Here is a 27,362-nt window from a genome sequence, read left to right as displayed (position 1 = left end):
TGTAAAGATGACATATGAGCGCTTGAGCAGCGAGCAGGATACGTTACCTTTGTTCCTTCCATTGCAATAGGAATAGTGAATCATGAATATTTTAGGTTACCCTTATCCCATTCCTCGAGTTAGTGAATACTTCGTGTAAGACCCGGGTCGTTGCACGTTTTGCGAGATAATAACATTGGGCTGGCAGTAGATGTATTTTCAGGTTGCACAGGACTGTCGATTGTGTACTGTTCATGCTTGTTTTCGGGATCCAACAAGACTTCTTTCCCAAAGGACATACTGCTACGGTACACAGGTGAAAATCCGAACACATCTAGACCTCAACTCACCCACAAGCCGTTCACAGAGCGACTGCATCCGTGTGCTGAGACTAGCAGTAAAAAAAGAAAACGCAGACCACGTCAACATCGAGTGTCCACGTACTGAACCTGTGCTACGCCGATCTGATACTCTGACAGGGCATGATCTGATGTAGCGCGGCTATATGAAGGGCACTCTCTATCCATACAACACCGGAGAACGGGAGAAGGCATCCGGATCATCACGGCGACCATTGCGGCTTCTGGGGAATTCAGAATTGACGAAGAAGACTTGGAATCGTTGGGAAAGACCCGTGTAGAGGCATCAGCAGATACCGCAGATTCAGACGTGCCCATTCCAAGAGCGGATTTAGATGTAACCTGAGAGCTGACAGACACCGATACAGGCTATCAAATATAATCAGACGTTACAAGTGACAGAACCTCAGCTCAACACACACCTGAACACTTGACCATTCAGACTGATCCATGCTCACGGCTTCCTGGGTTGGTGAGGGAGGTCTCATCCAAGTCCCGCAGAACACTAGAGGGATTGACGTTCCACCTCCTTCATGTACCCCGTCGTCCTCCATGGATTCTAGTTGCACATTCAAAGCTCTACCGAAGAGCACAGTACATATAGCGCGGAGTGCGCTACGCACACATAAAACGATGGAGCAGAGAGCACACCACAAAATCGCCGTGTAGCACGGGAGAAAAACGACCGCCAGAATGATCGTAGCAGCAAGACCGCCGCATTGGACGAAGTTGTCGGAGTGGTCACACTGGGCATCTGAATCGTCTGTAGGGGTGGCGGTGGGGGTAAGGGTGGGGGTGAAGGGAAACATCATTGGGATGACTACCCCTGAAACAAACGGCTATCAAGTTGTCATCTTTAGTTGATCCGTGCGTCGACACCCATATATATACCACACAAAGAGGGGCTTCGGACACGTTCACTGAGACTCACGCGTGACGCAGTAGTACTTCGATCAACCGGCCAAGACGATTTAAGCATGTATCGATGTGTCAACAGGAAGGGTACAACAACAAGCTTCAGTTCCACGACTTGAACAAGATCTGAATTATTGAAGCCCTGGGAGTCCTTGCCTCATTCGACATTCAGGTTCATGCGGAATGATCATGGTGAGGGGAAATAAGGCTCAAATTTGTTCACGTGACGTGACTGTACCACTGGTATGATTACTATTACTAAGGTTTACTACGGTAGTACTTCCCTTACTATTCTCGGCATGCACAGACTCGGACGTGCATTCAAGTCCTACATTCACTCTTTCCTCCCTACCTGGGCATCTTATATTGCGAGGTCCCTGAAGATTTCAAAACAATAGTACAGAGAAGTCTAGCGAGCCAGGTTTCTCCCGATGAAGCCGACACCGGGTAAGCAATAATGCTATTATACAACTTACTTGCAAGTGGGTGCTTCAAGTTATAACGCTAAGTCCACACTCCCTCACAATCGAAGGAACGGTAGGAACTTGATTGACGGGTCAGAACTCATTCTCTCACGCAACTCACCCGAACTGGTTTACACGATGGAGACGGTACCAAAATCTACATGTGCGATTCAGACACTCCACCCGGCATCCTCAGTGGGCATTGCGTCCCAGCGCCCTAACTCACAGTGTTGCAAGGCACAGCTGTGTAATATGTGAGCTTACCTCTTAAGCTTCCACGATTTTCCGACATCCTTGGTGTATGCCTGACTGTATGAACAGGTGCACACGAGTCTTGGTATCTGCCGATTAAGTCACTAACCTGTATGCATCTAGGAGCTTTCCGCGTCCTTTGATCATCACGTGACAGACCTCTGCGCTTCGTATGATCGTGGCGCACTCTCAAAGTTCAAACAACCTATCTGCTATTCGGATCAGGATCCAATAAAAGAACATAACAATAAGAAAAAATTGTCAGTTTACTTCGCCATGTCATTTGCATCACATTGTTAATTTAATGCGGTTCAAACATCTACAAAGTCGCGCGGTGATAAAACAATTGGCTCAAGACTCAAGAGTCGACGGCAACCTCCACCCAGGCTTCCTCATCATCCAATGCTGTCTCACTTTCTGACAGCTTCCGCTGTTTTTGCGAGTTGTTACTGCTGCAAGTTATCACTGCAACTTGGCACCAATGCCACGGCGGTGGATACCATATACATATACAATTACTGACGGCATATTCTATCAGCGACTCTGGACCGAGTAGTCTTATCAGCTACGGCCGCAGTGCCATCGCAGCTGCGAGTGATGCGAGTGTCTTAGGTTGCACTAATGAGACTATCTGTTTTACTGGCCCGCAACTTTTGAGAGCACGAGTGGCAAAAGATAGATCCAGGGCGGAAGGAACGACTGTCTCCCATCTATATGGTCTGGCTAGGGGAGACTAGATATAGGGGTGCACATCCAAGATCGACTGTCAGACGACCATTCAAGAAACTTTCAGCAACTTACAGTCGAATGAAAGGCGCCTGACGTAAGGGCATTTCCCAGTCGACGAATCGTCCCTCAAGTTCTTTGGTGTCAAAGACCCGGCCAGAATGTTCGAGATGAAACATTAGTGCTATGTAGCAAGATTATCTATCCAAGGCCAACGAGCGATGGCTTATCTCCCCCGTAGCCCTGAGTTGCAGTTCGTGGCATCCGAGTCAGTGGGACATGATTCAGACGATTGTGAAGGGAAATCGTGTAGGTTCATGTTCCTGAGTCCATAATACTTGTGGTTCGCCGCCGTGGCCTCCGGCCCTCCGCCATATAATGGAGATGACAGTTCGACATTAGTCTTCGACCAGAGCCTGCGATAGACAACTGGTGATGGTCTCTGGCTGTGAAAACAATCAAGCCAGACCACTGGCAAGCTGACTAACTTCTGAGCTACCGTCGATCGTGCTCCATACCGTCGCATGCGAGCACGTCAGACTTGATATGCCTTTTACTTTTGAATTTACCCGCAACGGTGTATTGAGGGTGTACGGCGGTTAGCAAGTAGTAGAGTCACAAGCGGTGGACGATGTGGCTGTGCAGAGCGAGCCCAATTTGTTCAACTGACGTGTTGTGCACTTAGTACTCTGCTTCTTCCAACCCGTCATGTCCCTTGTAACCCGTTGGTTCTCAAAGGTAAGGCATCAGCACTTTTTCTGTGGTTTTGTGCTAAAATTATACATTAGGGTCGGTCAGAGAACTACGAAGAAGTTCTCTCCGCACTTGCAGCAGATGTTGCACGACGGCAGACACGTCTAGCAGAGATCCGACTCCGTGAGCGGCGGACGACACTCCAGTTCACGCTTGGAACGCTCTCTCTATGGATTTCATTCGTATATTTGTGGTATGCGCGTATACTTCCTGTGACGTGGCATGACTCGCTGCTAGCGAAAGTAGCAGTCCTGGTGGGACCTGTAATGTATGTGCCACTATGCATTTGAACCAATTCCCACCACATTCATGTACCATCCTAGAATATTGTTTACACGGAGAATGATGCAGATATGGTATTCATGGAAAGGCGGACGCGAAGGTGAGTTTCTCAGAAACAAATTCTTTCACCGCCCAACGAGAGTGCGGCAGAGAAAACCCTCAGAGTTGTCACTCAAAAGCAGCGAGCCAAAGTCGAAGAAATTAAGAAAAAAACCAACTATGACTCGACACGAAGCCTGCTTGAGAAATACGCTGATCCTGGTACTCCGATACGCCGCTCGCAGCCTCTCTCACAGCCCCGTACACCATTGCCTACAACCCCACAGGCACACCTGCAAACACCTGTCGTCCAACAAAGGAATCTACCTCTACAGCTTTCGCGTGCGTATGTACGTGTCTATGAATAATTCGACACTCTGACACATCTTGCAGCAACGCCACAGCCAATTCAGCCGACCCGTAAGCAATGGTATGACAAACTCGCCGATGCCATTCTGGGCGACGAGGAATCATCAACGAGCGTGGCTGCCTCGCGCTACGCATTGATTTGCCAGAAGTGCTTCTCACACAATGGGCTCGTTAAGGAGAGCGTCTGGGAAGACACCCGTGAGATCGCTCAAACCTGTTCGCCTCGACATACTAATGTATCTGCCAGAATACGTATGCCCGAAGTGTGGCTTCCTTAATCCTTCCGCTAGATCAAAGAGATTGGGACTTCAGCACACGCCATCGCCACCTACCAATGTGGATACGGACCCAATCGCATCTTCGCAAGCTGCCTCTATGGAGGGCGTGGAGTCAACCTCGCCGTCTGTCGACATGGTGCCTGAGAAGAAAGAGCGAGTCCAGTCGCGAGATGATTAGCCGTACACGAGGTGAGGCAATGCAGACAGAGCACTCCGCACCGTAACCTGTTCATTACGAGGATATAATAAGCCTTAAGGACATTTCGCTTGGTTTTTAGCTATAGCATCATCTCCATTATCACCAGTAGGTAGTTACAGTCGACCTCGCTTTGGTCCATCACACCCCTTTCGAATCCATATAATGCAGCATCGGTCAGTAAGTAATGGTTTGACTTGCAACAAGAATTGGATTCAAGTCCGTTGTGTTACCGTTGTACAGAAGCAACTGCTTCCTCTTAACATTCCTTGTAATCTATAGATCAACGTGAAAGTCTTCAGCGTAATATTGATATGCCTTAAGATTGGTTGCCGAGGCCACGCCCACTGAAGTCACCGTTCAATGGCACCACCAAGAGATATCGAAAAAAAGGATACCGACCTTGTAAGTAGTGAAGACTAAACGTGCAGTGTTATCTACATGGTCTTACAAGTGGCGGACTCGCAATTTCGGAGGTCGTACTTTTGCTTTATGGAAGACAGGTTCGCATATTTGTACCCAAAGAACACTGTACAGGCTTTGTATTCGGAAGTAGCAGATATGAGCCAACGAACAGAACTGACCTTGCTGCCAGTTCATCTCGAAAACGTTGTCTTCATTCTGATAACTGCTCGCAATGCCACGCGCGGTAAGAGGATTAGTCGCATCGTGAACTGCTTCCACAATCTCGTCGTTTCATTGGCATCGACTATCCATAGCCTGAAGAACTCATCAATCCAGTCTTGTCTACGCAGCATTCTCACAACGCACTTCGTATAGACCACATGCCATGCGGCTCCGTAGAACCAAGGGTTCGCACCTGTCTCGTTGGCCTTCTGGCGCGCATATTCCCTAACAAGAACAGCAGGACTGCGCCGGAGGTACCCGCGGTCCGGACTGGAGAAGTTCATCAAGAATTTGACTTCCTGTCAGATCGCTTCTGCTACTTCTTGTATTGACGTCGACGTTGAAAGGCTCGCATGTGGAATGAGACGGGACGAGAGTTGGTTTGATGCACTGTAGTGGTTTGCGCTATCGAAGAAAGGCCCGATCTTCTCTGTTTCAGCGGCTGTGACATAGTCACCTCGGCAACGATGTTTGCGTCTGTCAGACAGATGCAAACATCGTTGCCGAGGTTGTGTTTGACGCCACGCTGTGATTGGACGAAAGTGTGAGAATTTCAGAGAAAAATGGGTTGAGGGTCGAGATGTGTAATGTCGTGACTCGTGGTGGACAAGTAAAAGTTCTGCGAAAGACATGAGGGCAGAAAATGAATCAAATTTCCTGACTTACGAGGATGTACTGTGCCTTGAATGGAACCAGAGCCAAAACCATGCCAGAGTTAACCAGTTCGGTTTGGTACTTGCCCAGGAGCGCAATAAAATCAATGGCCAGCGTAGTCAAGTTTTGGGGAGGATTTGGCTCAATAACAAGGAGAAACGCCCTGATGTCAATGGCAGGATATGTTTGAATTGTCATAGACGCTGCGCATAACGTATCAGATTTTATCTATGGTCAGCATTACAGGTCACCCACTGATGATTCCCATTGCCTTTGCCTCTCACAGCCCAGAAGTACTCAGGGTTCTGGATAGCATTGATGGTTCTTATACTTCTATCAGTAATCGTGATCTATCAAGGACTCATCATGAGATTGAGAGGATCACATCGAGATTAGAAAGCGTATCCGTCACCTCGACTTCAAGGATGTGATCAGCCTGTACCAATGTTATTTGAGTGATTCGGATTCTTATTCAAAGAAAGATTACATGCGCCGAGCCTACATGCGGGGGTCAACGTTGACCTTGGGATGATGCAAAGCGAACTGTGATCAAAGCCAAGCTACTTACACTCCATGTCTACCGCCCTGTAAATAGCCGTCAGCTAGGTTCTCTGATTAGACGGTTCATTCTACCACCTCCAACAGCAGTGTATGCTTCTAATATAGCAGAGAAATTCATCGCCCCTGCATAAGCATATACCAATAAAACACGTTAACCCCCGCACGATGCTATTTGCGAGCATATAGATACATAATATTGTACAGTTGTGCGCCTGCACCAAGAGTCAACACTGGCACGGACGCTGTGGCAGATCCTCGTGGCACAGGCACAAACTCGGGCCAGTGCACCGCAGTCAGCGTGTAATCTAGACTTTCAGATCAGAAGATCCATAATATCGTCTATCCGCCCATAATGCTTGGGCCTTGCAAAACATTTAAACTTCAAACCATGGCACTACAAACACCACCCACCGCTGTTGGCATGAGGAATTCATTCTTCGCGATTGACAGAGCGAGACTTTATCAACCACGAAAGACCCGGGCGAATTCTATCAACAAGCAAATTGGTAGCCTATTCGATAGGTGATGGAAGAAACTTACTTTTCCTGATTTAAGTGACCAGTCCCTGACAAAGAGCCGGCCGTAGAGCACCAGTGCTTAGACTACCTGAATAATGAGAGACCAAAATATTGTGTGAATCAGCAACATACATAACACTCGGTCATAAGTGCAGCACCCTGCTTCGGTTGACTCGAAGCAAGGCCCACCTCTAACACTGTAGCCAAAACCGAACTGACCGACATGACTAGAGTTTGGATACATACCGTGGTCAAATGTCAGATCGATACTTATCAATATTCATTGGAGTAACATTTGGAGAGAAGACATACCACGACAAAACCAAAGTACTCTTGTAGCACATTTTTTCTGCTCTCAGACAGGCTTGGATGCGAATGACGAAGAAAAACCTATTTCTCGTTGCGATGTAACAGATTGAGTGAAACATATGCATGATGTGGCTACCTAGTTCCGCGCAAGCTGTTGCATCGCACATCTGTGATCCCGGTCTCTAGAATGCCAAAAGTTATGATATCGACTCTGACTGAGAATAATTCATTCCTTGGCGTCGGTGACTGCACTGTGCAGCTCTTCAAGTTCAATTTCAAACTCCGATCCACCCAAACTCGACGACTTGGAAGTTCCTATGGCATGTCGACAACTGTCAGATGCATAGCACGGGAATATATGGACACACAGCAGCGTCGACGAACATCTATGCACTAGTCAATAATAAAAATGGGTGCTATAGGTTTTTCTTTCTTCCGCGCAGTCAACAGATTTCTAGTCCAATGGCAAGTTTTGTCTTAAATTACTCCCTGGTCCCTATCCTTGTCTTGAATCTTGATCCTACAGTGCCATGGCTTATATCGTGTCGCTCTGGAAAGGTCCGTAGCTAGGCTGCATCCACTCCGGTGGCTGTCTGTATGGCGGTGCTAGGGTAGGTTGGGCCCAGAATCTATAACACATTTATTGGTACGGGTCTTCATACGATTCAACTGGCCCGGACATCATACAATCTAATCATTGCTAAACACTGACTACATTAAACGTGAGCTCCCTTGCTAGGGCCCGACCTCAGTAAGTAGGGACGATCGTCAATAAAACATCTAAAAGCGAAAACGTGGACATGACAAACATACAAGTATCAGATCCAGTTAGTTGTGCAACAATCGAATGAAAAAAGGCGTGACTACAATGGCAAGACATGTGTGTGGCCCATGTAAGGGGCGCAGTGTACGGTATGTACATATACTTAGATGTACACATGAAACGGAACTGTGACACTCGCTATGTCTTGCCTTTAGTGGTAGTCTTGCTGATGAGCTTGGCCTTTTCCAATTGGGCCTCACCTGCACGACGATCAGTACGCGATCAGATGAGGGGGGAGTGAAACCGTACTGTGCTTCACAAGGTTCCTCTTATAGTCAACGATGCTGATATCCTCCTTCGTTAGATTGCGAATTGTCTTATCAGCGACTTCCCAAAGCTCCTCAGCAACTTGACTGATCAAACGGAAGTCATGTGACACGATCACCACGCCACCTTCAAAGTCCTTGATTGCAAGCGCGAGCGCATCGATGGAAGCCATATCCAAATGGTTCGTCGGCTCATCTGTCTCGCCACTGATCAGCGGATTGTCAGAAAGCGAGTAAAAGAACAAACCAAGAAGCAGGATATGAGGATGTTCCATCGCGAGCTGTGCGAATACCACTCTGAACGTCTGTGAGTTTGACATCAGTATTCATATTAGACTGCTTACCTGTTTCTCAACCCGTCCGACAAATTGCTAATGACACTCGTTTGGTGCGCACCGCTCAAGCCAAAACGGCCGAGTTGCTGTCTCCACGCCATAGCGTCTTTCTCGGGGTACTTCTCGTAGAAGAGTGATTGGAAGTACTCAATCGGACTTTTATCGTATGGTAGCTGGTCCGCGCTGTGTTGGCTGTACTTGGCGAGTTTGAGTGCAGCATGCTTGGAAACAGTGCCTTGAGAGGGTTGTAGGACACCAGTGACGAGGTTGAGGAGTGTCGATTTTCCGGCACCGTTTGCACCGAGAATGGCTACACGAGAGTCCATACTACATACGAGTAAGCTGGACAAGACTTGAGATAGGAAGAAAAGACACACTCTATACCGAACGACAATTTTTTATACAAGTAATCTTCAGGTTTGCCCGAGTATGAGAAGGCGACTTCGTCGAATGCAATAATGGGAGGAGGGAGTTTGCGAATATCCTCGAAGTGGAAGCGCAGCGGCCGAGGCGTCTCGACTTTTTCAACGAGTCCCGCCGCCTCCATCTTGTCGATAATTTTTTGTTTCGACTTGGCCTGCTTAACGAGGTTGGCATATGTACCAGCGGAAGCGATGAACCTGACAGCGTTCAGTCAATGGTGAATTGCGAGGAAGAATTAGACGTACTTTTTTATGTGAGCTATTTCTTCTTGCTGCTTGTGGTATGCCTTCATCTGATTCACTTCGTTCTCCTGCTTAGTGCGTACGTAGGTGGTGTAGTTACCAGTATAGTAGACGAGCTTCTTGCTCATCGTCAAATCCATGACGTTGGTACAGACGGAGTCCATGAAATCTTGCGAATGCGAGGTGATAACGAGAATGTGGTTGTATGTTGATAAATATGCTTCAAGCCAAACGACAGCGCCGAGATCCAAATGGTTCGTCGGCTCATCAAGGAGGAGCAGATGTGGCTTGACAAAGAGTGCACGCGCAAGGGCGACGCGCATACGCCAACCACCACTCATATCTTTTGTAGGACGGGCCATCATTGCCTGGCTGAAACCAAGACCATGGAGGATACTGCCAGCCTTGGTCTCGAATGTATTTGGATCCATCTCCTCGAGTTCCTCGTACGCGGCCTCCAGGGCGGCGTCATCAACATCATCTGCGATGCTGAGATCTTCGATGCGCTTTTCGAGTTTAGCGACCTTTTCACGAGCGGAGGCCACGATGAAGTCAACGGCATTGACATCGGATGGTTCTGCCTCACCACGGACGAGGTAGATATCAATGTGTGGTGGAATTTCAATGTCGCGCTCTGCGATGGATTGGAGGAAGGTAGACTGGGGGGAAAGCATAAGATGGTAAGATCCAGAAGGAATAATCAATTATACCTTTCCAGACCCATTCTCACCCAACAGACCATAGCGCTGTCCATAGTTGAGGGCAATTTCTGCACCCTCGATGAGCAGACGACCATGGAATGATAAGGTATAGGAATCGATTTTAATATCTCTGCCTTTCACGTCTGACACAAGCACTCCCGCTGCACTCCTATAGCCGGATCAGGATCCTCCATCACAATAGACATAATACACACCTATCAGTGGCGATCTGGAGTTTGGCCATGGATGTCAAGTCATCCGTGCTGTTGGCGGCAGAAATGCTGGTGAGTGGGGTATGAGACATGCTGCCTGGCATAGAGTCGTTGGGTGTAGACGTCGAAGTTGTGCCATTGTGCTTTGCAGATTGCTTTGCAGCCTTTTCTGCGAGCCTCTTCTGCTTTGACGCTGAGGGAGGCATCGTGAATGATGTGCACGATAGAAATCAATTTCTTGCAAAGATCATGTTCGGAGTTCAAAGATTTATGATCTAAGATTTGATAAACGATTATTTGAATAATTACATAATAAAACGCGAAGCGCGGATCATTAGAGTCTCAGGTCACGGTGCATATCGATCAGCGCTCAGCCTCGTCCGATATTTCGGCATGTACTATAAGGGAGAATTGAGGCGGTCCGTTGAACTCCTCCCTGCAGAACACCCGTTACTGTATTTATAAGTACGGTAAGACTTCTGAGGTCTCACGAAGTCCAATTGTCAAAGTCTTTTCAGCGACAGATCTACCATATCATTTGGTGAGAACGGCCATGCGGAAATTGAATAATGAACCATAACGTACACCCTTTCTTCGACTCACTCCGACTCGTTGTGGGACACAAGGCTAAGGACGGCCGTCATCATATTATTTGATTCACCGCTAAGTTTTGGCTCAGATCAGTGCTGCTATAACTCGAGGTATGCATGGTTGGAGTCTATGTCATATGACTCGGAACTGACAAACTTCCTGCACCTTCGGAATTCAGTTCATCCAGGCTGTAACATTCTCCCGTAACGCGTAGCACAGCGGACCGCGATAAAGTGCTTCGCGTGTGATAGGTTGGAGTCATGCGACTCAGAACTTTATCCGAGGATGCTGGCAACACGACCCTACTTCAAGACTCGGAGCGCGGTATAAATGCACCTGGGAGCGCTGAGAAGGGAAAAGCAACGCTTGAGGCAGTGGGTCCCAAGTTGCTGCAGTCAGATATGCTACCCCTCAGTAATCTTGCATCGTCTAGGTTCCAAAAACGTCGTGGACTGTCATGGGTCCTTGTTGTCATTCTCTCGGTTCTGTGCGTTCTGGTATTACCAGTCAGGCCCTCGAACATCATCTCCCCGGCGTCTCATCTTGATTTCTCGAGGGCAGAACCAGTAGTAGATATGCCGGTAGGCATGGGCTTCACTGGAAACGGACGTACGGATGATGTCCTGTGGGACAAGTATAGTTTAATTATCAAAGGGCAGCGCGTTTTCATCCAGTGAGTACTCGATGAACACTCAAATCACATTTGATACATTTTCGTTGTTCACTCAGTTCAGGAGAGTTTCACACATTTCGACTACCTGTACCTGGACTATGGCTTGATATCCTTCAGAAAGTGAAGGCTGCTGGATTTAACGCCATCAGTGTTTATTCCCACATGGCTCTGATCAATCCCTCTCCTGGCGTTGTCGACTTCAATGATTACCGCGCTTTGGAGCCCCTTTACGAGGCTGCGAGACAGACTGGCATATGGATTGTTCTCCGTCCAGGTATGTATATGATCCTTTGTATTTTGAAGGGGTTGATGCTAATGAGAATCAGGGCCTTATATCAATGCGGAGACAACTGCAGGAGGTATTGCACACTGGATAACATCAGAAGTTGCAGGCGAACTGCGGACGAACGCGACGGACTGGCACGCAGCTTGGCAGGACTACGTGCAAGGTGTCATCTCTGAAACTATTCCTTACCAAGTGACCCAAGGCGGACCGGTAATAGGCAAGCCGGCCTTGATCATGTTTTACATTAACTTGTCTGATAGTCACTTCATTCTTAGCAATCCAAGTCGGTCAGTAGCCCTTACATTTGGTGTACCCATACGATCAAATTGAGCTTAATTGCGACATAAAGACAATGAATACTCCCAGGAACCAGCCACGGATGCAGAATACTTTCGCGAGCTGGAAACTGTCTATTTGAACTCTGGTATTGTCGTCCCGTTGACCGCTAACGATCCGGGAGAAAATCGAGCGTGGATCAATGGAACGGTAAGCTGAACTATTTCCAGATGACTGTTATATTGAGTTCCACTACGTGCAGGGTGCCGTGAATATCTACGGGCAAGTCCATTCATGTGACACTTGGACTCGCGTTGACACAATTATTGTCCTCAAGTTTGGATTCCTACCCACAAGGGTTTGACTGTTCCAGCCCAGACGTATGGAGCCCGGTCGTCACGAACTATTATAGCTATCATGAGTGTATGTGATTTATACTGGTACCTCTTACTTCTGATACTAAGTCAGTATTCAGCTGTTGATCCTGGTCAACCTTGGTATTTCCCAGAGTTCCAGGGTGGTTCTTTCGATGCTTGGGGTCCAACGGCACCAGGTAAATCATTAGTCTACGCCTTGGTTATGCCTTCACATGACCTTCCTGTCAGGTTATGATCAATGCCGTATACTCACGGGAGCCAATTTCGAGAATGTCTTCAACCTCAATCTTTGGGCATCCAACGCAAAACTAATCAACTACTACATGCTATATGGGTAAGCCTTTCATTCTTGTACTTGGTGTGAAGCTCAACACGCTTACAGAGGAACTTCATGGGGTGCCCTTCCTTTCCCCGGAGTTTACAGTGAAGTTCTATCCCTCTAACAGTGAAATTACTAGCTCATCGGCTAGCAGCTTCATACGATTATGGGAGTGCCATTGCTGAGAACAGGGAGCTGACTGTCAAGTATCCGGAACTTAAACGCCAGGGTCTCTTCTTGCGAAGCTCCCCAGATTTCTATAAGACGGACTGGGTTGGAAACAGTACTGGCGGCATGGTTTTCGTCTCCAATCCGGCTGCCTTCGTAACTCTGTTAAGGAACCCCGACTCAGCGGCGTCGTTCTACATTGCAAGGCAAGGGGATTCCACAACAACGTGAGCTTATATTATGCCGTCACATTAAGCCGAGTGTTTACAATTCCGTTAGGGATGCAATCACCTTCAAGCTGAATGTCACTACTTCTGCTGGTAACTTTGAGGTCCCCCGTTTCACATCCGGAATTACACTCGGGGGCAGACAATCAAAAATTATCGTCACTGATTATTCATTTGGCTCGTCATCGAAGGTTCTCTACTCCACAGCGCAGGTTCTTTTTGCCGGCCAGATTGGTGGGAGAGATGTACTGTTCCTCTACGGCGACCCTACATCTGAGTTAGAGGCTGCTCTGACATTGAATGGTACACCTCGCATACAAGGGCAAGGGGTTTCTTTGTTATCCTCGAATGGCGTCACTCCCGTCACTTTCCTTCCGGGCATTCAAGGACTCATCACGATTTGGGATTCCAGTGAGCAGCTTGTCCTCTATAGTGATACCGACACCGCTGGAACCTTTTGGTCGCCCGAAATCTCTGCCAATGATTCTGTCGAGCTTGCCAACTATTGGCAGTTTGGCACGAATTCCTCCGTCCTGGTTGGAGGTCCTTATTTGGTTCGCAACGCTACAATCACTGGATCGACGCTCGCCCTCCGTGGTGACTTAAATGACAGCGTTCAACTTACAGTCATTGCGCCAGATGACGTGAAGACCGTTACATGGAACGGAATTCCTATCTCAGCCGATGCCGCTGCGGTCTCAAATTTGACCACCCAGGGAGGCTTTGTTGCTCAACTGAAGCCCTCATCCACGGTGCTTGGCTTTGTTCCACCCGCACTTACAAACTGGAGATATGCAGACAGTTTGCCAGAAATCCACAGCGGATTCTCTGATACCGATTGGACTCTTGCTAACCATACCACCACGAACATACCCTTCAAGCCCTACTACGGCGATGGGAGGGTTCTCTATGGCTGTGACTATGAATAGTCAGTCATCGACTGGTCTGCATCCTCTATTATAGCTCATTGACTAACAGCTGCGAGAACATCGTACTTTGGCGTGGGCACTTCAATGCCACGGAAAATACACAATCTGTCAATCTCTCCATCAATGGCGGCGAAGGTGGGTCTAAAGGAGTAAAAGAGGTATGAATACTAATTACGTCAATTAGCTTTCGCTGCCACTGTCTGGGTGAATGACGTGTTCTTGAACACATCCTACGGAAAGTAAATAATTATCATGGATACGATCTGAGGGTGTTACTGACCCCAGTTACATAGCTCCACAAATAACCAAAATATTCTGGAAGAAACGGATGATAAGTTCCACTTCCCTCTGGGATCTTTGCTTTACGGGCAAGATAACGTCATTACTATCCTTCAGGTAGGTTCTCATATTCTAGGCTGTCATTGCCACTGATGACAGATCTAGGATAATATGGGCCTCAATGAGTCGGGCTGTAAGCCACACATTGAACTCAGACCGAATCGATTCTGATGTTGATGACGATTTCAGCTGTTGTTGATGAAGAGAAATCCCCTCGTGGTGTCCGTGGCTTCATGCTCAATACCGGAGAGTTCGGTGAATGGAAGGTTCAGGGTAAAATTGGCGGATATACCAAGTACGTTTTCCTTTTTCGGGCATGACCACCTCGTCAGCTCATGACGACACAGTTATCTCGACAAGGTGCGCGGGGTGCTGAATGAAGGAGGTCTTTATGGTGAACGCATGGGCTGGCATTTACCTGGGTTTGATACCTCTTCTTGGGCGCTGAGAGACCTCTCTGAGGGTCTGCCCAACGCCGCTGCCGGTGTTGGGTTCTTTGTTACGACGTTCAACTTAAGCATCCCGGATGGATTTGATGTTCCAATGTCCTTCGTGTTTGATAACACCTCTCAACCTTATCGATCTCGATTATACGTCAACGGATGGATGATGGGTAAGAGGGTGTCCAACCTTGGGTACGTCTGTTTCAATTTGTCACATGAACCGGGCTGATAGAAAGGTACAGGCCCCAGTATCAGTTCCCTGTCCAGCAAGGTATTCTGGACTACAACGGCACAAAGTACGACCCCTGATATGACCGTGAGATGATTACTGACTTCCGTATAGTACTGTTGCCGTCGCGCTGTGGGCTATGGAACCGACAGCTGTCACTCCAACTTTGCAGGTCACCATTGAAGGCGTTTACGAAGGTGGCGTCGGCGGTATTGAGACTAACAACCCTCCTTGGTCACCTGAAGGACGGTCATAGGTCTGGAACGCTCGGACAAAACGTTGCACTATCATATTTACGATGCATCTTTGTCGATAAGACCTTTGGTATTCCAAGTCAAAAAATGATAGATAGCTTCCCAACAAACTATGATCTATCGAAGAACTCGAAAATAGAATGAAATCTCCTTATATTGTAAGGAGATAATGTGGGTGTTTTGCTTCTTCATAGATCATCTCGAGTTGGACACCGGTCGTGTATCAGGCGATGGGCTTAAGCTGTAAGACGGTTAATTTTCAACATGGTTTAGCAAACTGGGTCACGGTAATAATTGAAATGAGGGTGCAAGAGCTTAGTCAGCAGCTTTACAATTCAATAGAGGCAAACAACCCTCGCTCAGTACTCAGGCTGGGCTAACGCTGGAGCAGGGCCAGCGGCCTAAGCCAGAGCAAGGCAGACAAGCTGAGATGATGATGGATGCTAGCTACGAACATGGCGAAACCTAGTCTACGTGCTGACTAAGCTGTGGAAAGGGCCGATAGGACCCTTCAAGTTCAAGTGCGCCCTTGGAACCCCTACGCTAGTACCTGCATAGTGTTCATTTTGATAAAGTTCCGAATTCAAACATCCGTGGTCCGTCACAACTGAGAATGCCGCTACACCTACATCATGGCGAATCCGCCATTTATACATTTTTGACACGGCAATGATCGTATTCCACCCTCTGCCACTCGTCAAGGTACAGCAATCGTTGGGGAGTCGATAGCACAAATTGGTATGCATTAACATCTAGAACATGTACAGATGATTTCTCATGGCTCCTGCAGCAATTTCAATCGTGACTTAAAGTTCCTCGACCAGAGCCGACCTCTTCGCAACCAAAAATTGTATTTCAAGCAGAACAACGCGAAGAGAATGAAGACGGCAGGGTACTTGTCAACATTTCTCGGCTTTCTCATCTTCCTGTTCTTGGGTTAGATCTCATGGCTACTTCTACCCACGATGTTCCCGAAAAGACTGGCCAACAGCGTGTTCGTACTTCTTGGACAAATGTGAATGGAATTACAAACGGAATCGCTGACACCACTGGGAAGAATGGATCTCTGGCGACACTCGTGCCCGATTTTAGCGCTTGGCAAAAAGGACAAGGTGCCGCTGTCTGTAGTATCTGGGCAGGCGAAAGTTTGTCTGGCCATGACTATCACTCGCTTAGAATGGGAGGTGCCACCGCCCATAGGGCATGTCTGCTTGGTGTTTACCGATATCCGAAATTCGACGCAGTTACAATCCCGGTTCCACAGTGATACCTCATCCTATTAACGGAAGGTGACGCGTTTATGAGCTCCTTTCCAATTACCATTGCCGCGATATGGTGGTTCATTGCTGTCCAGCTTCAACTTCTTCACGTGCGCTGGCCTCGGGAAATACTGGATTCCCAGGAAGCTAAAGAAGTGTTGGATGAATACGGAAACCTTCAAAACGCGGCATTCACTCTAAACACCTGCGAACTGGATTCTACTACTCGTCACATGGATTATCTCGGGTGAGAGGTTAACCGGAGCGCCCGTGTTTGTGCGGGCGCGCTTGGTGGACAAATCGTGCGCAGCGCCGACGTTGTCTGAGAAATTTATGTGGGCCTGTTCGATATTGGTACACACTCGATATATCAACCAACTCAGGCTAGGAGGCGACCCGGAGACTGCAGAGGGTCCTTGTCCCTATCGGCAAAATCAAATTGAAGGGACTAGAACTTCAGCGCTTAGATGCCCTGGTTAGATCTGAGCACGTCCCTGTTATCCACCCTTAGGCACAAGTAGATTCTGGTGCTAATAGCACCGCTGCACGAGTTCATCTGACGAGACTCCATCCGATGACGCATGTCTGGAGAGATGAGCTTTGTGTCCTAGTCCTGTCCATTCTTATATCGCTTTGATAATCACGTTCGTTTTCTTCTGTTAGGAACACCGCTGTTTACTGTGAAGCGCTGTGTCACTCACTTTTAGCGCCCAGCAAATGAATTTTACATAAACAAACGTTACTGAGATTGCGAAACTGGAAAAATCTCAAGGAAGAACTTCCTTCGTCACCAAGAAATTCCTTTTGAAGGCTAAAAAGCTATGTACTAATGGTGCCACAAACCACAAGGCATAGTTGATAGTATATGCGGAAGGATTGAAGCACTAGGTTAACGTTCGACGATGATGTTTGCGATCGTATGTCGGTTAGATCGTGATGGCCTATAAGTCACGTGTCTACCAATATCATGTCTTCCTCAGACCAACAAGAGCCCCAGGCTGTTCGTCCGATAGAGGTCCTGTACTGCCAAAGTAAAGACGATTTTCATTATTTAACCCGTGTTACTGATGTACGTCGATTTCTTAGTCTGCACATTTCCTCCCGAATACTGTGAATTTGGCTCCAGCTTGACGAGATGCAAGGAATGGCTACAGGGAGCACACTCTCAGCTTTTTGAAAAGTACTACTCTGATGGTAAGCATTTCATCTCAGTACTAGTTTCTACTAATCGCGATGATCTTGAAGAGGCTCTTCAGTCAAAGATTGGTACCCTCAGCTTGGAGGCGCAGGCAAAACTCGAGAAGGACACTGCGAAAAAGGAGGCAAAGGCTGAGGCAAAGGCGGATGCTGCGCATAAGAAAAAGATGGTACGTTTTTGAGCTACTTGGATTACACATTCATCACTCAAATCCATCCAGGCGTCGCAAGTGTCAATCAAACGCATCGAGCGTAACAAACGGAAACACGTTACAGCTATCCATGGCCTTGAGGCATTTGGTATGTTTATCGCTTTGAGGGCAACCCACTAAATGAAATAAATTACATGTAGACATTGACTTGAAGAAAGCTGCTAAATTCCTTGCACAGAAGTTCGCTACTGGGGCATCCGTCACCAAGAACGCCCAGGGACTGGATGAGATCGTAGTGCAGGGAGATGTATCAGACGACGTTTTGGAGCTTATTGAAGGCGGAGCTGGTCCATTGAAGGGCGTGCCTGCGGAGAATGTTGTAATCGTTGAAGAGAAGAAGAAGAAAGCTGCAGAATGATTGTATCGTTGAAGTCCATCGGATGTGGTTGTACGACTTGAATTTCCGTAGTGATTGATGTATCCATTCCAACTCCCGAGTCCTCCAGATCGTATGAGTCATCCCAAGCTCGCGATTGTGATCTTATCGAGGGTGTAAGTATCATAGTAACTACTGTGGGAATTCACAGAAGACCTCGGACTGTACTGCCTCGTGCCAACTTATCCTTTTCACATCACATACTACTATGCTCAAAGCAATAGGAGGCGCTATCTTCAAAGCAGACATTTATGAAAGAACTCGCATCAAAGCATAAGTCAAAGAGTTCGCGGACACGCGAATCGTAAGGCAACCTTCCACAAAGATGTGCACACTTCTTTTGGTTTACACAAACTGCAGCAATCGCTTTGACTACGTACCTTTGACGGTGTTGGCTCGAGCCACCCATATGAGTTTGTGTCCCTCTTTGACATACGCTGGTATAAATTGAAGGTTAGTTTTACATGTTCTGTCGTCACCAAGTACTCATCCCAATAATCTTTCTTTCCCTGCACACGCATAACTTTCTGCAATGTCTTACATGAACCCTCTTCATCCCCCCGTTCCCAGCAACATTCGCTCATCATACACTGCTCTTGCTGGTGCCTGCTCCGCATATCAACCTCTCTTCGCTCAATCTATGCCGCCCACCCACCGACGCCTGCCTCAGGCGCCATTATCGAAGGTGCCGACATCTCGTCGTTCCCCTCCTTGTCCTGCCGTCACTTTTGACCTTCATGGGGCTCCCTCACATGGTCTTGGCGTTCCTATGTGTGAATTGCTGGCTCGTTCAGGAGGTGCACTGGAACGTATGCTCGTCGGTGCGAATGACGGCGTTGGTGCTCAAATGAGCGGATCTCTTGGCTTTCGCAGAGTCAATCTCAAGATCTTGGTAAGTTAACTCATGCCATGCATTATTACTTGTTGCCTGATCTCTATCTTCACTTTAGTGGCCGGGGTATGAGCATCTTGATCGCAGTTACCCCCTTGATATTCATACTCCAGCTGGTCCTCTCACCCGTGGGCAACTGGCCGTTCAAGTTGCACATGCATTTGCGCGCTTCATTGAGGTTTGTCCTTTCTTCAGTTCCGGTCGTATTCACACTCACAGCATTTCCACAGGAACTGCAAGGTTACCCCCCTGCACAGCATGGCGCCAGTTGGCGCTTCGGAAATGGTGGAATTGGTTTTAATCGCCTCATGCTCTCGGCCCTCTGGAACGTCTATGATGACGTGTGGTTGGCTGAGGTCATTGTCGACTTTCGTTAAGCGGAGTCGTGAACTCGACTCATTGGTCATCGCCGCATGTCTTCTCGCAACTCACACCTAACACAGCAACAACACTCGTGCACATGTAGCCCTAGATATTTCGTCTCTTACTGTAACTTTTACTTTATCATAGATCGTCTCTTCACGATCCCTACCCTGACACTCCTCACAACTGACAAGATAGAAGTACATGATTTAACCACAGGGACTCGTATTAGCCATAATTATAAATTTGTATATATAGACATAGATTGATTTATTACTACATTTGTACCCTCCCTCGTGTTGCCAGCGTTGCAAACGTGCCACACGGGTGCGATGAAATTCTACTATCCGGGATTGGGCTTCCATTCCTCTAAATCCATCAATAGGCAGTGCGCAGTACGACCGCCAAGGCTTGTACTTCCATTACGGCTCTGCTAGAGATATCACACATGCGCTACGAACATTCTCGGCGTCAAAGCGTCACTCTCTGACCTCAGACATCCATGAGCGACCACAGTAGACCAAGACTTACTGTAGAGAGGCAGATAACAACTCCGAGACACATCCTAGAACGTGCCAAAGGCTTGTTAACAAGTACTGGCCTACCCACGCTAGCTGCGCAGGAAGCACTGCAAATTGTCGCACCAGACCTGTCTCCAGACGAGGGAATGGCCTTACACACGAAAAACTTGGATGATGGGAATGGGAGACTAAGAGATTCTATGATAGGTTTTCTCAAGGCGAAAACGGCTCCAATTGTCAAGAGTATTCGATCGAGGAGTCAAGATGCTCGCCATAATAGGAAGGATGATCAACGTCCTCCACTTTCTGACTCAACGAGTACGCCTAGCTCAATATTCTCTTCATCGGAAGAGCAACCCATGACGACGCTTGCCGTGTCCAATTTACCAGGCACAACGAGCTCTGATGTCGCACCACCCGCACAACGCATCGCTGAAAAGTCATCGATATCCATGGCCGACGGAACTGTTCCTCTACTGCTAAGAGAAGGAGTACACATGACAAAAATATCTCCTGGAAAGCAGAAAAGTTATATATTTAAACTCGATCCTGATCAAGGTCAGATCATATGGCAATCCAAGAAACTGCGGATCAGTACGTGCTTTGACTTGCGACTCTCCTCTGGCCTGTTGACATACTGAACCATTGCAGTCCCTATCGAGAATATTAAGGAGCTTCGCTTCTCATCTGACGCCCGTTATTATCGCCAACAATTCCAACTTGCGCAAGATTATGAAGACAGATGGATTACCATCATCTACATTCTCAATGGCGCCTATAAAACCCTTCACCTGATCTCTTCAACCAAGGATGTATTCCGCATGTGGGACATCACACTGAGGAAGCTTTATGCAATACGCCAAGAACTTATGACGGGTCTTGGGAATGAAGAGATCAGACATGCGATCTGGGAGAAGCAGTACTGGACGGCATCGGATCAGTCGAGCGACCATAAGTTGCGCTTTGATGAAGTGGAGAAGCTCTGCAGACGCCTAAATGTTCATACTTCGACAGAGGAGCTGAAGCGGCTGTTCAAGGTGGGAAAAAATCATTTATCCTCTCGCACAAAAAGCTCACAACTGCGCAGCAAGCAGACACGAAGTGCCAAAGTTTTCTTAACTTCTCTGACTTTCAGCGCTTTGTCAAACTGCTTAAGGCGCGCCCGGATATCGCCCTGTTGTACAAGAAACTGTGCTATAGCAACGACGGGCAATTTGATTTTAACGTCTTTGAGCATTTCATGCGTAATACTCAGAAGGCATGTTTTTCAGTTTGATCCAGCTTTGCGAAACTGATTATCATTCAGTCTACGCTGTCCCGCCCTGAACTCTTAGAACTGTTCGCGCATTACGCCAAGAAACCGGATGATTCATCGGATGCCAGCCCACCATACTCTCCACCCTTGCCCGACGGACCCGCATCTCCGCCCTCAAGATTACTTTCTCCTCCATTGTCTACTTCTCCCCCGTCCGATAATGTGATCTCACAGCCCCTCATAGCTCCCATCGACATATCAGTGGCCTACATAACTCACAAACTTTCCGCATCTTGTCGGTCTCCCAGACTGGTCATGTCACTTGATAGTTTTACCTCATTTCTTTTGTCTTCCGACAATTCAGCTTTCAAAGAGCAGCAAGGCAAAGTGTGGCACGATATGACGCGTCCACTTTCGGAGTATCTTATCTCTTCCTCGCACAATACATATCTTACCGGCAACCAACTCGTTGGTTCTAGTACAATCGAGGGTTACATCCGGGCTCTTTTGCACAGTTGCCGTAGCGTCGAGAGTAAGTGCAATCTTTTCTGGAGTTTCTTTGACTCATTTCACCTACGTCCGTCACAGTTGACGTTTATGATGGCGACAATGAACCGATGATTTTCCATGGAAAGACATTCACTTCTAAAGTTCCAGTGAGAGAAGTGTGCGAAGCCATCGCAAAGTATGCTTTCGTTACGTCTCCATACCCCATCATCATATCTGCCGAAATCCACTGTTCGGTGCTGCAACAGGAGATGATGGTGGAGGTCATGCGCGATGTATTCCAAGATGCGCTCGTCAGTGCACCTGTGGAAGGGCGCCCGACGTTAGAAGTTCTCCCAAGTCCAGAGCACCTGAAAGGGAAGGTGCTGTTGAAGGTGGTTTTTGTTTTTCATATGGGTGGAGTCTCGTGTTTACAACATCGCCACCTCTAGGCAAAGAGCCTCCATGTCTCAGAGAACGAATCTATTCGTGCGAAAGAAGTCAGCATCGACATAGAGTCCTCTTCTACCGAAACATCCACAGACTCAGATGTTGTTCAAGACATCAGGGACGAGCGGACAAAGCTAAGGGTCTTTGAAATGGATGCTATCAACGGTGAGATATGCGCAGCAAGTCTACTTTTTCGGGGCTAATGGATGCGATAGAGGTGAAGGACGAGTTCAAGAAGGCCCGCAGTCTATTCAGTCGTGTTCGCGGTGGACATTCCCACAATATGTCTGGCGTAGCTGCTCTTGCTGTACCGACTGTGACCTCTTTAGCGACGTCTGAGCCCCCTGCTCGACCGGAACTTCGTGACGTCGGCAAAGTTAAGATGTCGATCGCTGTTGCGAGTCTCCTTGTATACACCGTTGGTGTGAAGTGCCGAGGTATCAACAAGAAAGAGCACTACGCACCGGAACACATGTTCTCTCTCTCAGAGAAGACGGCTAACAAGGCGATGAAGCAAGGAATGGTAGATCTTATCAAGCACAATAGGACACATCTGGTTCGACTATATCCAAAAGGCTTGAGAGTGAACTCGTCTAACTACTTACCGCATCGCTATTGGACTGCTGGCGCGCAGCTCGTGGCTATCAACTGTCAGACGTTCGGTACATTTCTAAGGTTGGCTATCATCGATTGGTGCTGATTGGTGTCTAGATCTAGGTTACATGATTAACCATGCCATGTTCCAGCGCAACGGACGAGCGGGCTACGTCTTGAAGCCCCTGGCCCTCCGTACACATGACAAGGAGTTGCTATCTCGTCATACTCAACATTCGCTTGACATATTGGTATGTATTTTCCTCGCTGTACTTGATGCGACCAACTCTTATGCTTTCATAGGTCATCTCCGCTCAACAGCTACCTCGTCCGAAAGACTCCCTCGGGCACGAGATCATGGAAAAGTCTATGGTGGACCCATACGTCGAAGTTTCCATCCACGTTCCCGACTGGCCTCACGCCTCGTGTCACCATTCATCCTCTTCTTCTGCAACCCCTTCACCTTCCTCAACTGGTTCAACTGGCCGACTCCTGTCCAGACGCACCAATTCAGTCAAGAACAATGGCTTCAACCCTGTTTGGCAGGAAACATTGAGCCTTCCATTCGACTGTGTTGGCGACATGTTTGATTTGATCTTTGTGCGTTTCGCGGTGCGCAGGGATGGCGACAACGATGAAGAGCCGATTGCCGTGTATTGCGTCAGCCTTGGAAGTTTGGCGATGGGTCAGTATTTTCAGGACTGTGGCGTGACTCTGTATTGACGTCATCTGCAGGCTATCGGCATCTACCTCTGCACGACACGCAACTCTCACAGTACCTCTTTTCCACTCTTTTCGTAATGTGTGCTATCAACTAAAGTCACCTCCAACTTCATTGTATACCGACACCTCATGCCCAGTTCACAAGTGGAATATATCACGCAGTAGGAATAGGCACCTTAGATAATTAATTGTGTGGTAGTCAAGATATATAAATAAACTGCGTACACACACAAGTGGACACCATACAATTCAGAAATAACAATGACAAGTAGACTTCCAAGAGCATGCAAGATGATGACAGTAGATGAAGGATATAAACATCGGTTGATATAGATGCATGGGCTCTATAGTTGTTCGATTTATTCTACTTCGGTGGGGGAGTTGGTGGACCTAGAATTGAAGACAAAGAAAAGTTAATACAGTCTAATCGTGGGACACATTGACATACCGAAAAGACCAGGACGTGCAGCCGGCGTCACAGGCCTGGGCGAAACAGGCGCAGGCATCGGTGCTGGTACGTGCGCAGGATTTGCTAAAACATGGAGATCCGTTCAATCATGAGATGTGAATCGGAAGCGATATAACACATACGCCTCCATTGCGCCCATGCGGGCAGATTTGGCTTTGGAGGTTCGATCGCAGGAACGGGAGCCGGAGCAGGAAGACTCTTGGGAGCCGGCTTTTCTCGTCTTTGTGGTTTGTGGACGACCCTCCAGGCTGGGCGGGCGGGGCCGGTTAAGCCTTCTTCTGGAGGAGGCGAAGCTGCAGGGGGTGGGGGCGGAGGCGGCTCCTGAGGCTACAAGACATCAGAGTTTGGTGATGCCCCAAGATCTCATAGCACTCACAGGTGGCCTCCAATCAGGAGAATATTCACCTCCTGCACCATGTTTGGATTTAACGGCCATAAGCTCAGCAATTTCGCTTTTCGCGTTGGCAATCAGCTGCGCACATTGAACAGATAAAGGCGGATACGTACAATTGAAGCTGCCTGCGCTCATCCCTAAGCTTTCCTACCTCTGCCAGCAAGATGCGAACTTCGCTCGCAAGGGCTTTGCTAAAATCGTTGAGGTATCTGGTGTGGCCCATCCATGAGTCTTCTAGCGTCCTGCCCGCGCAAAAACTATAGTGATCTCACTTGGGAGGAGCGCCGTTGTTGTAGGGATTTGGGCCGCCTTTATTGGAGGACATACTTTGAAAGTCTGCGGTGATGGGTTGAATGGGGACTGGGATTATGGCTTTCTGACAAACGTGCCGGTGCGCGTGGACTGGAAGCAATAATCCTGGGACACACGAGGCAATTATAGTAACCGCCTGAAAAAGTAACAGCTTGCAGTGTGCACAAGGCCTGGGCCTGCAGGTCGGATGTACTGACCAAACACTAGGACTCTAAACCAGTACTGTACTATTCAGCAGTATCACGACTGATTCAGAGTTCAACGCTCACCAATGACTGCAAGCCTATTAAAAACCTTTGACGTGAGGAGATTTCTAATTACTTGTAAGCGGCGGTACATGCATACTTATGTAAATTTGGACTTGACAGGTCTCTACAGCACTCACAGACTCGGCCTTTCCATTCAATTGGATTCACGACGTTATACGTATATTCGTCATGTATCTAGTTGCGTTCTTTGCTGCTAGTCCGCCGACTATCGAGGCCCAGGGTGGTAGCAGTTTCAGCAGCGGGGAATTTCTGCATCAACCCAGTCGTCGAGATAAACATGATGGTACGTCTCACTTCAACTCTGATCAGATCTACCAACTAAGCAGTGCGTTAGGGATATGCATTCTTACCACAAACTGACACAGGCCTCCACATGCGCAATGCAACCGCGCTTTTATCATCGCGGACGCTTCTTACCCGTCTGAACGTGTTCTCTTCATTAACTCTGGTGCGTCATTCATACCCAATTTATATACTCCAACTCAACGTAACCACAACAAACAGACATTGGTGACGCCGGCATCCAACGAATCATTCTCACTCTCTTGAATCGCTCTATGGAGACCTCTACATGTCCACCAACACTGCGCTACTCGGAACTCATGTCCGTCTTCCTGCAGGTCATTCTCCTCAGATATGTGAACGCAACCGCAGCCGCCATCATCTTCGGTGCCCTCAAAGCCATCGCAGACGTACGCAACTCACTCATACCCAGTACACATACTTCCACCTGGCATTCCTGCATCCAGTGACTCCAACCTGGTGCGTGTTTTGTGTGTGTCGTAGACTTCGGCAAGGGAGCAAAGTTGTCAAAACCGCTTATTATTACAATGAGTCGGATATTCTTAGCGAGTCTTACTTACGTTTCCTTCCGTCGCTGTGAGATTATGGCGGTCAGAAAGACTCGTACTTGTTTGGGACAAGTGATATTCAGCTCGCCGAACTCAAGCGCAAAATTCCCTCGTTTGGTACGAAGGAGGTCAATTCTACCAAGGGGGAGTAATGAAGAAACCCTACATCAAACCAATCCTACCACTGGACTCAAGATACGTACCGGAGAACGTGAGCAGTGATCCAGGACCTCCGATTGTCGTTGTCAAGGCATCCAGTATCCGACCTGAGGTTCGCATTAGCCCCTTCAATGCAGTCACGGAACGTTGAAGGGTATGTACATCGATTATCAGGTCATATCTTTGACCGCAAGCCTCCCGGAAATATGATTTGTTGCAGCATTGACTTCCAGCGCTGTGCTTTCAGTAGGCACCATAGAATTCAACACACTAGCTAGCTTCACTCATCTTTGATCTGTTCAGGGAAAATCCGGGATTAGTATTTGAGCCTACATTCGACGCGGGCTAAATCTTAAAGACTTCCGCTTCATCGACGATGTCAGTATCAGCGGAATTATCGGGGCTTCTGAATGTCTCCTCTCGAAATCATCACCCACAATGACTAACCTGACACCCAAAGTGCACCACTCTATTACAGAGCCACGTGCTGCATCCCTCGCCTCTCAAGCCAATAACAACAGCTGTCATGTCAAGGAGTTCAACACGCTGGTGCGCTCTTCTCGAAATGCAGAGACGACCTTGCAGGCGCTTGCGGTATCATGTTTGATGAGCGAAGATTCTTACTCTCGTTCATATCTTCGTTTGTCCCCGGCTTCCTTCAAGGTACAAGTTATAATGCACATGTGTTGATCTGGACTACTTGCTAACTGTCGCAATAGAGCTTGGTTTAGTTTCGTAACAATTGTCAATCTGACTCATGTGTTACTTATCGGAATCCTACTGTGAATGAATGACTGATATTGTCTTCATATATACACCGCTCGAGGTCAATTCTCTTCCAGATGAAGTTCCATATCCTTGGCTATTTTTCTGTCCTCCCAACAGCCCCTCAATCCGATCACAGACTGGCCAAAATTGGAACCTACTAGTCATCGGCATAGTAGAATTGGATGCGGTCATTCGAGACCCCACTGTGCACGCCATCGTCATGCTCGTTATTGAGGTATCACTACAGCTTCAGTATGAAAATTATCTCTAATGACGACTTGTACAGCTACGTGACCCAACAACAACCTCCCTCGTCGAAACTTAGAAGCCTCCATAGGTGTATGCTTATAGGACACCTGGATCCTTCTTTACAATATCAAGTATAAGATTTCGTTCCTGCATTTAGTGTGGCGCCTAA

The 27,362-nt window shown here is 47.8% G+C and overlaps 11 protein-coding genes across 11 annotated transcripts; 7 read left to right on the top strand and 4 right to left on the bottom strand.

The window, feature by feature from the left end:
* Nucleotides 1-231: 231 nt before the first annotated feature.
* On the bottom strand, nucleotides 232-1,147 carry DFJ58DRAFT_734313 (uncharacterized protein; the record flags this gene model as incomplete). Its single annotated transcript, XM_041386465.1, has 4 exons — nucleotides 232-282; nucleotides 334-370; nucleotides 424-707; nucleotides 761-1,147. The coding sequence occupies 4 exons, from the start codon at nucleotides 1,145-1,147 to the stop codon at nucleotides 232-234; spliced, it is 759 nt and encodes a 252-aa protein (XP_041237655.1).
* A 2,256-nt stretch (nucleotides 1,148-3,403) lies between these two features.
* DFJ58DRAFT_628962 (uncharacterized protein) lies at nucleotides 3,404-4,465 on the top strand (the record flags this gene model as incomplete). The annotated part of the gene is made up of 6 exons (XM_041381167.1): nucleotides 3,404-3,433; nucleotides 3,484-3,716; nucleotides 3,772-3,830; nucleotides 3,881-4,111; nucleotides 4,163-4,336; nucleotides 4,386-4,465. Coding segments are annotated over 6 exons (807 nt in total), but the record flags the coding sequence as incomplete, so codon positions are not given.
* Nucleotides 4,466-4,789: 324 nt separating this feature from the next.
* On the bottom strand, nucleotides 4,790-7,667 carry DFJ58DRAFT_846434 (uncharacterized protein; the record flags this gene model as incomplete). Its single annotated transcript, XM_041393309.1, is given in 18 exon segments — nucleotides 4,790-4,888; nucleotides 5,015-5,031; nucleotides 5,064-5,150; nucleotides 5,197-5,286; nucleotides 5,433-5,538; nucleotides 5,697-5,765; nucleotides 5,906-6,096; nucleotides 6,138-6,243; nucleotides 6,279-6,329; nucleotides 6,381-6,391; nucleotides 6,462-6,478; nucleotides 6,645-6,764; nucleotides 6,995-7,056; nucleotides 7,105-7,199; nucleotides 7,219-7,241; nucleotides 7,285-7,362; nucleotides 7,418-7,596; nucleotides 7,650-7,667. The coding sequence occupies 18 exon segments, from the start codon at nucleotides 7,665-7,667 to the stop codon at nucleotides 4,790-4,792; spliced, it is 1,419 nt and encodes a 472-aa protein (XP_041237653.1).
* A 226-nt stretch (nucleotides 7,668-7,893) lies between these two features.
* Nucleotides 7,894-10,532, bottom strand: DFJ58DRAFT_145274 (P-loop containing nucleoside triphosphate hydrolase protein). Its single transcript, XM_041378871.1, has 9 exons — nucleotides 10,287-10,532; nucleotides 10,081-10,240; nucleotides 9,931-10,029; nucleotides 9,374-9,825; nucleotides 9,083-9,325; nucleotides 8,715-9,032; nucleotides 8,618-8,667; nucleotides 8,354-8,566; nucleotides 7,894-8,304 (listed from the first exon to the last, which is right to left on the bottom strand). Exons 1-9 carry the CDS (start codon nucleotides 10,487-10,489, stop codon nucleotides 8,243-8,245), a joined length of 1,800 nt encoding a protein of 599 aa, XP_041237652.1. The 5' UTR covers nucleotides 10,490-10,532; the 3' UTR covers nucleotides 7,894-8,242.
* Nucleotides 10,533-10,657: 125 nt separating this feature from the next.
* DFJ58DRAFT_815562 (glycoside hydrolase family 35 protein) lies at nucleotides 10,658-15,504 on the top strand. Its single transcript, XM_041391714.1, has 23 exons — nucleotides 10,658-10,753; nucleotides 10,802-10,824; nucleotides 10,910-10,984; nucleotides 11,053-11,547; nucleotides 11,604-11,821; nucleotides 11,874-12,050; nucleotides 12,109-12,120; nucleotides 12,183-12,319; nucleotides 12,372-12,391; nucleotides 12,447-12,532; nucleotides 12,585-12,662; nucleotides 12,715-12,820; nucleotides 12,869-12,909; nucleotides 12,960-13,200; nucleotides 13,253-14,128; nucleotides 14,179-14,264; nucleotides 14,314-14,368; nucleotides 14,423-14,525; nucleotides 14,574-14,601; nucleotides 14,658-14,763; nucleotides 14,816-15,103; nucleotides 15,154-15,207; nucleotides 15,255-15,504. Exons 4-23 carry the CDS (start codon nucleotides 11,135-11,137, stop codon nucleotides 15,394-15,396), a joined length of 3,267 nt encoding a protein of 1,088 aa, XP_041237651.1. The 5' UTR covers nucleotides 10,658-10,753; nucleotides 10,802-10,824; nucleotides 10,910-10,984; nucleotides 11,053-11,134; the 3' UTR covers nucleotides 15,397-15,504.
* Nucleotides 15,505-16,676: 1,172 nt separating this feature from the next.
* On the top strand, nucleotides 16,677-16,904 carry DFJ58DRAFT_668851 (uncharacterized protein; the record flags this gene model as incomplete). Its single annotated transcript, XM_041382739.1, has 1 exon — nucleotides 16,677-16,904. A coding segment is annotated over one exon (228 nt), but the record flags the coding sequence as incomplete, so codon positions are not given.
* Nucleotides 16,905-17,613: 709 nt separating this feature from the next.
* DFJ58DRAFT_815557 (translation initiation factor SUI1) lies at nucleotides 17,614-18,541 on the top strand. Its single transcript, XM_041391713.1, has 5 exons — nucleotides 17,614-17,684; nucleotides 17,740-17,847; nucleotides 17,899-18,020; nucleotides 18,072-18,150; nucleotides 18,203-18,541. Exons 1-5 carry the CDS (start codon nucleotides 17,621-17,623, stop codon nucleotides 18,418-18,420), a joined length of 591 nt encoding a protein of 196 aa, XP_041237649.1. The 5' UTR covers nucleotides 17,614-17,620; the 3' UTR covers nucleotides 18,421-18,541.
* A 357-nt stretch (nucleotides 18,542-18,898) lies between these two features.
* On the top strand, nucleotides 18,899-20,012 carry DFJ58DRAFT_815554 (uncharacterized protein). The gene is made up of 3 exons (XM_041391712.1): nucleotides 18,899-19,330; nucleotides 19,389-19,508; nucleotides 19,561-20,012. Exons 1-3 carry the CDS (start codon nucleotides 18,971-18,973, stop codon nucleotides 19,705-19,707), a joined length of 627 nt encoding a protein of 208 aa, XP_041237648.1. The 5' UTR covers nucleotides 18,899-18,970; the 3' UTR covers nucleotides 19,708-20,012.
* Nucleotides 20,013-20,573: 561 nt separating this feature from the next.
* Nucleotides 20,574-23,817, top strand: DFJ58DRAFT_668882 (1-phosphatidylinositol-4,5-bisphosphate phosphodiesterase 1; the record flags this gene model as incomplete). Its single annotated transcript, XM_041382741.1, has 10 exons — nucleotides 20,574-20,808; nucleotides 20,866-21,251; nucleotides 21,302-21,484; nucleotides 21,521-22,001; nucleotides 22,058-22,350; nucleotides 22,408-22,570; nucleotides 22,621-23,067; nucleotides 23,117-23,250; nucleotides 23,303-23,684; nucleotides 23,735-23,817. The coding sequence occupies 10 exons, from the start codon at nucleotides 20,574-20,576 to the stop codon at nucleotides 23,815-23,817; spliced, it is 2,787 nt and encodes a 928-aa protein (XP_041237647.1).
* A 126-nt stretch (nucleotides 23,818-23,943) lies between these two features.
* Nucleotides 23,944-25,370, bottom strand: DFJ58DRAFT_815548 (uncharacterized protein). Its single transcript, XM_041391711.1, has 7 exons — nucleotides 25,259-25,370; nucleotides 24,858-25,191; nucleotides 24,699-24,794; nucleotides 24,568-24,643; nucleotides 24,314-24,518; nucleotides 24,171-24,254; nucleotides 23,944-24,112 (listed from the first exon to the last, which is right to left on the bottom strand). The coding sequence occupies exons 2-7, from the start codon at nucleotides 24,908-24,910 to the stop codon at nucleotides 24,087-24,089; spliced, it is 540 nt and encodes a 179-aa protein (XP_041237646.1). The 5' UTR covers nucleotides 24,911-25,191; nucleotides 25,259-25,370; the 3' UTR covers nucleotides 23,944-24,086.
* Nucleotides 25,335-25,918, top strand: DFJ58DRAFT_846427 (uncharacterized protein; the record flags this gene model as incomplete). The annotated part of the gene is made up of 4 exons (XM_041393308.1): nucleotides 25,335-25,449; nucleotides 25,476-25,491; nucleotides 25,532-25,614; nucleotides 25,671-25,918. The coding sequence occupies 4 exons, from the start codon at nucleotides 25,335-25,337 to the stop codon at nucleotides 25,916-25,918; spliced, it is 462 nt and encodes a 153-aa protein (XP_041237645.1).
* Between the last annotated feature and the right edge of the window lie 1,444 nt (nucleotides 25,919-27,362).

The sequence above is a fragment of the Suillus subalutaceus genome (assembly GCF_016647625.1).
Source record: "Suillus subalutaceus strain FC151 chromosome Unknown DFJ58scaffold_172, whole genome shotgun sequence".
NCBI classification, from domain to species: domain Eukaryota; kingdom Fungi; phylum Basidiomycota; class Agaricomycetes; order Boletales; family Suillaceae; genus Suillus; species Suillus subalutaceus.
This window is presented reverse-complemented; position numbering and strand designations above follow the sequence as displayed.

What these genes read in the sequence shown, in the direction of transcription:
- DFJ58DRAFT_815554 (XM_041391712.1), top strand. Translation starts at nt 18,971, where the DNA reads ATGTCTTACATGAACCCTCTTCATCCCCCCGTTCCCAGCAACATTCGC. An exon ending in GAGTCAATCTCAAGATCTTG is followed by an intron (nt 19,331 to 19,388) that starts GTAAGTTAACTC and finishes TCTTCACTTTAG; the next exon opens with TGGCCGGGGTATGAGCATCT. An exon ending in CATTTGCGCGCTTCATTGAG is followed by an intron (nt 19,509 to 19,560) that starts GTTTGTCCTTTC and finishes GCATTTCCACAG; the next exon opens with GAACTGCAAGGTTACCCCCC.
- DFJ58DRAFT_815557 (XM_041391713.1), top strand. Translation starts at nt 17,621, where the DNA reads ATGTCTTCCTCAGACCAACAAGAGCCCCAGGCTGTTCGTCCGATAGAG. An exon ending in AGAGGTCCTGTACTGCCAAA is followed by an intron (nt 17,685 to 17,739) that starts GTAAAGACGATT and finishes TCGATTTCTTAG; the next exon opens with TCTGCACATTTCCTCCCGAA. An exon ending in CTGCGCATAAGAAAAAGATG is followed by an intron (nt 18,021 to 18,071) that starts GTACGTTTTTGA and finishes AAATCCATCCAG; the next exon opens with GCGTCGCAAGTGTCAATCAA.
- DFJ58DRAFT_815562 (XM_041391714.1), top strand. Translation starts at nt 11,135, where the DNA reads ATGCGACTCAGAACTTTATCCGAGGATGCTGGCAACACGACCCTACTT. An exon ending in GAGCGTGGATCAATGGAACG is followed by an intron (nt 12,320 to 12,371) that starts GTAAGCTGAACT and finishes CACTACGTGCAG; the next exon opens with GGTGCCGTGAATATCTACGG. An exon ending in CTGGACTACAACGGCACAAA is followed by an intron (nt 15,208 to 15,254) that starts GTACGACCCCTG and finishes ACTTCCGTATAG; the next exon opens with TACTGTTGCCGTCGCGCTGT.
- DFJ58DRAFT_815548 (XM_041391711.1), bottom strand. Translation starts at nt 24,910, where the DNA reads ATGTCCTCCAATAAAGGCGGCCCAAATCCCTACAACAACGGCGCTCCT. An exon ending in CGCATGGGCGCAATGGAGGC is followed by an intron (nt 24,255 to 24,313) that starts GTATGTGTTATA and finishes TCCATGTTTTAG; the next exon opens with CAAATCCTGCGCACGTACCA. An exon ending in TGCACGTCCTGGTCTTTTCG is followed by an intron (nt 24,113 to 24,170) that starts GTATGTCAATGT and finishes CTTCAATTCTAG; the next exon opens with GTCCACCAACTCCCCCACCG.
- DFJ58DRAFT_145274 (XM_041378871.1), bottom strand. Translation starts at nt 10,489, where the DNA reads ATGCCTCCCTCAGCGTCAAAGCAGAAGAGGCTCGCAGAAAAGGCTGCA. An exon ending in CTCCAGATCGCCACTGATAG is followed by an intron (nt 10,241 to 10,286) that starts GTGTGTATTATG and finishes ATCCGGCTATAG; the next exon opens with GAGTGCAGCGGGAGTGCTTG. An exon ending in GAAATAGCTCACATAAAAAA is followed by an intron (nt 9,326 to 9,373) that starts GTACGTCTAATT and finishes GAACGCTGTCAG; the next exon opens with GTTCATCGCTTCCGCTGGTA.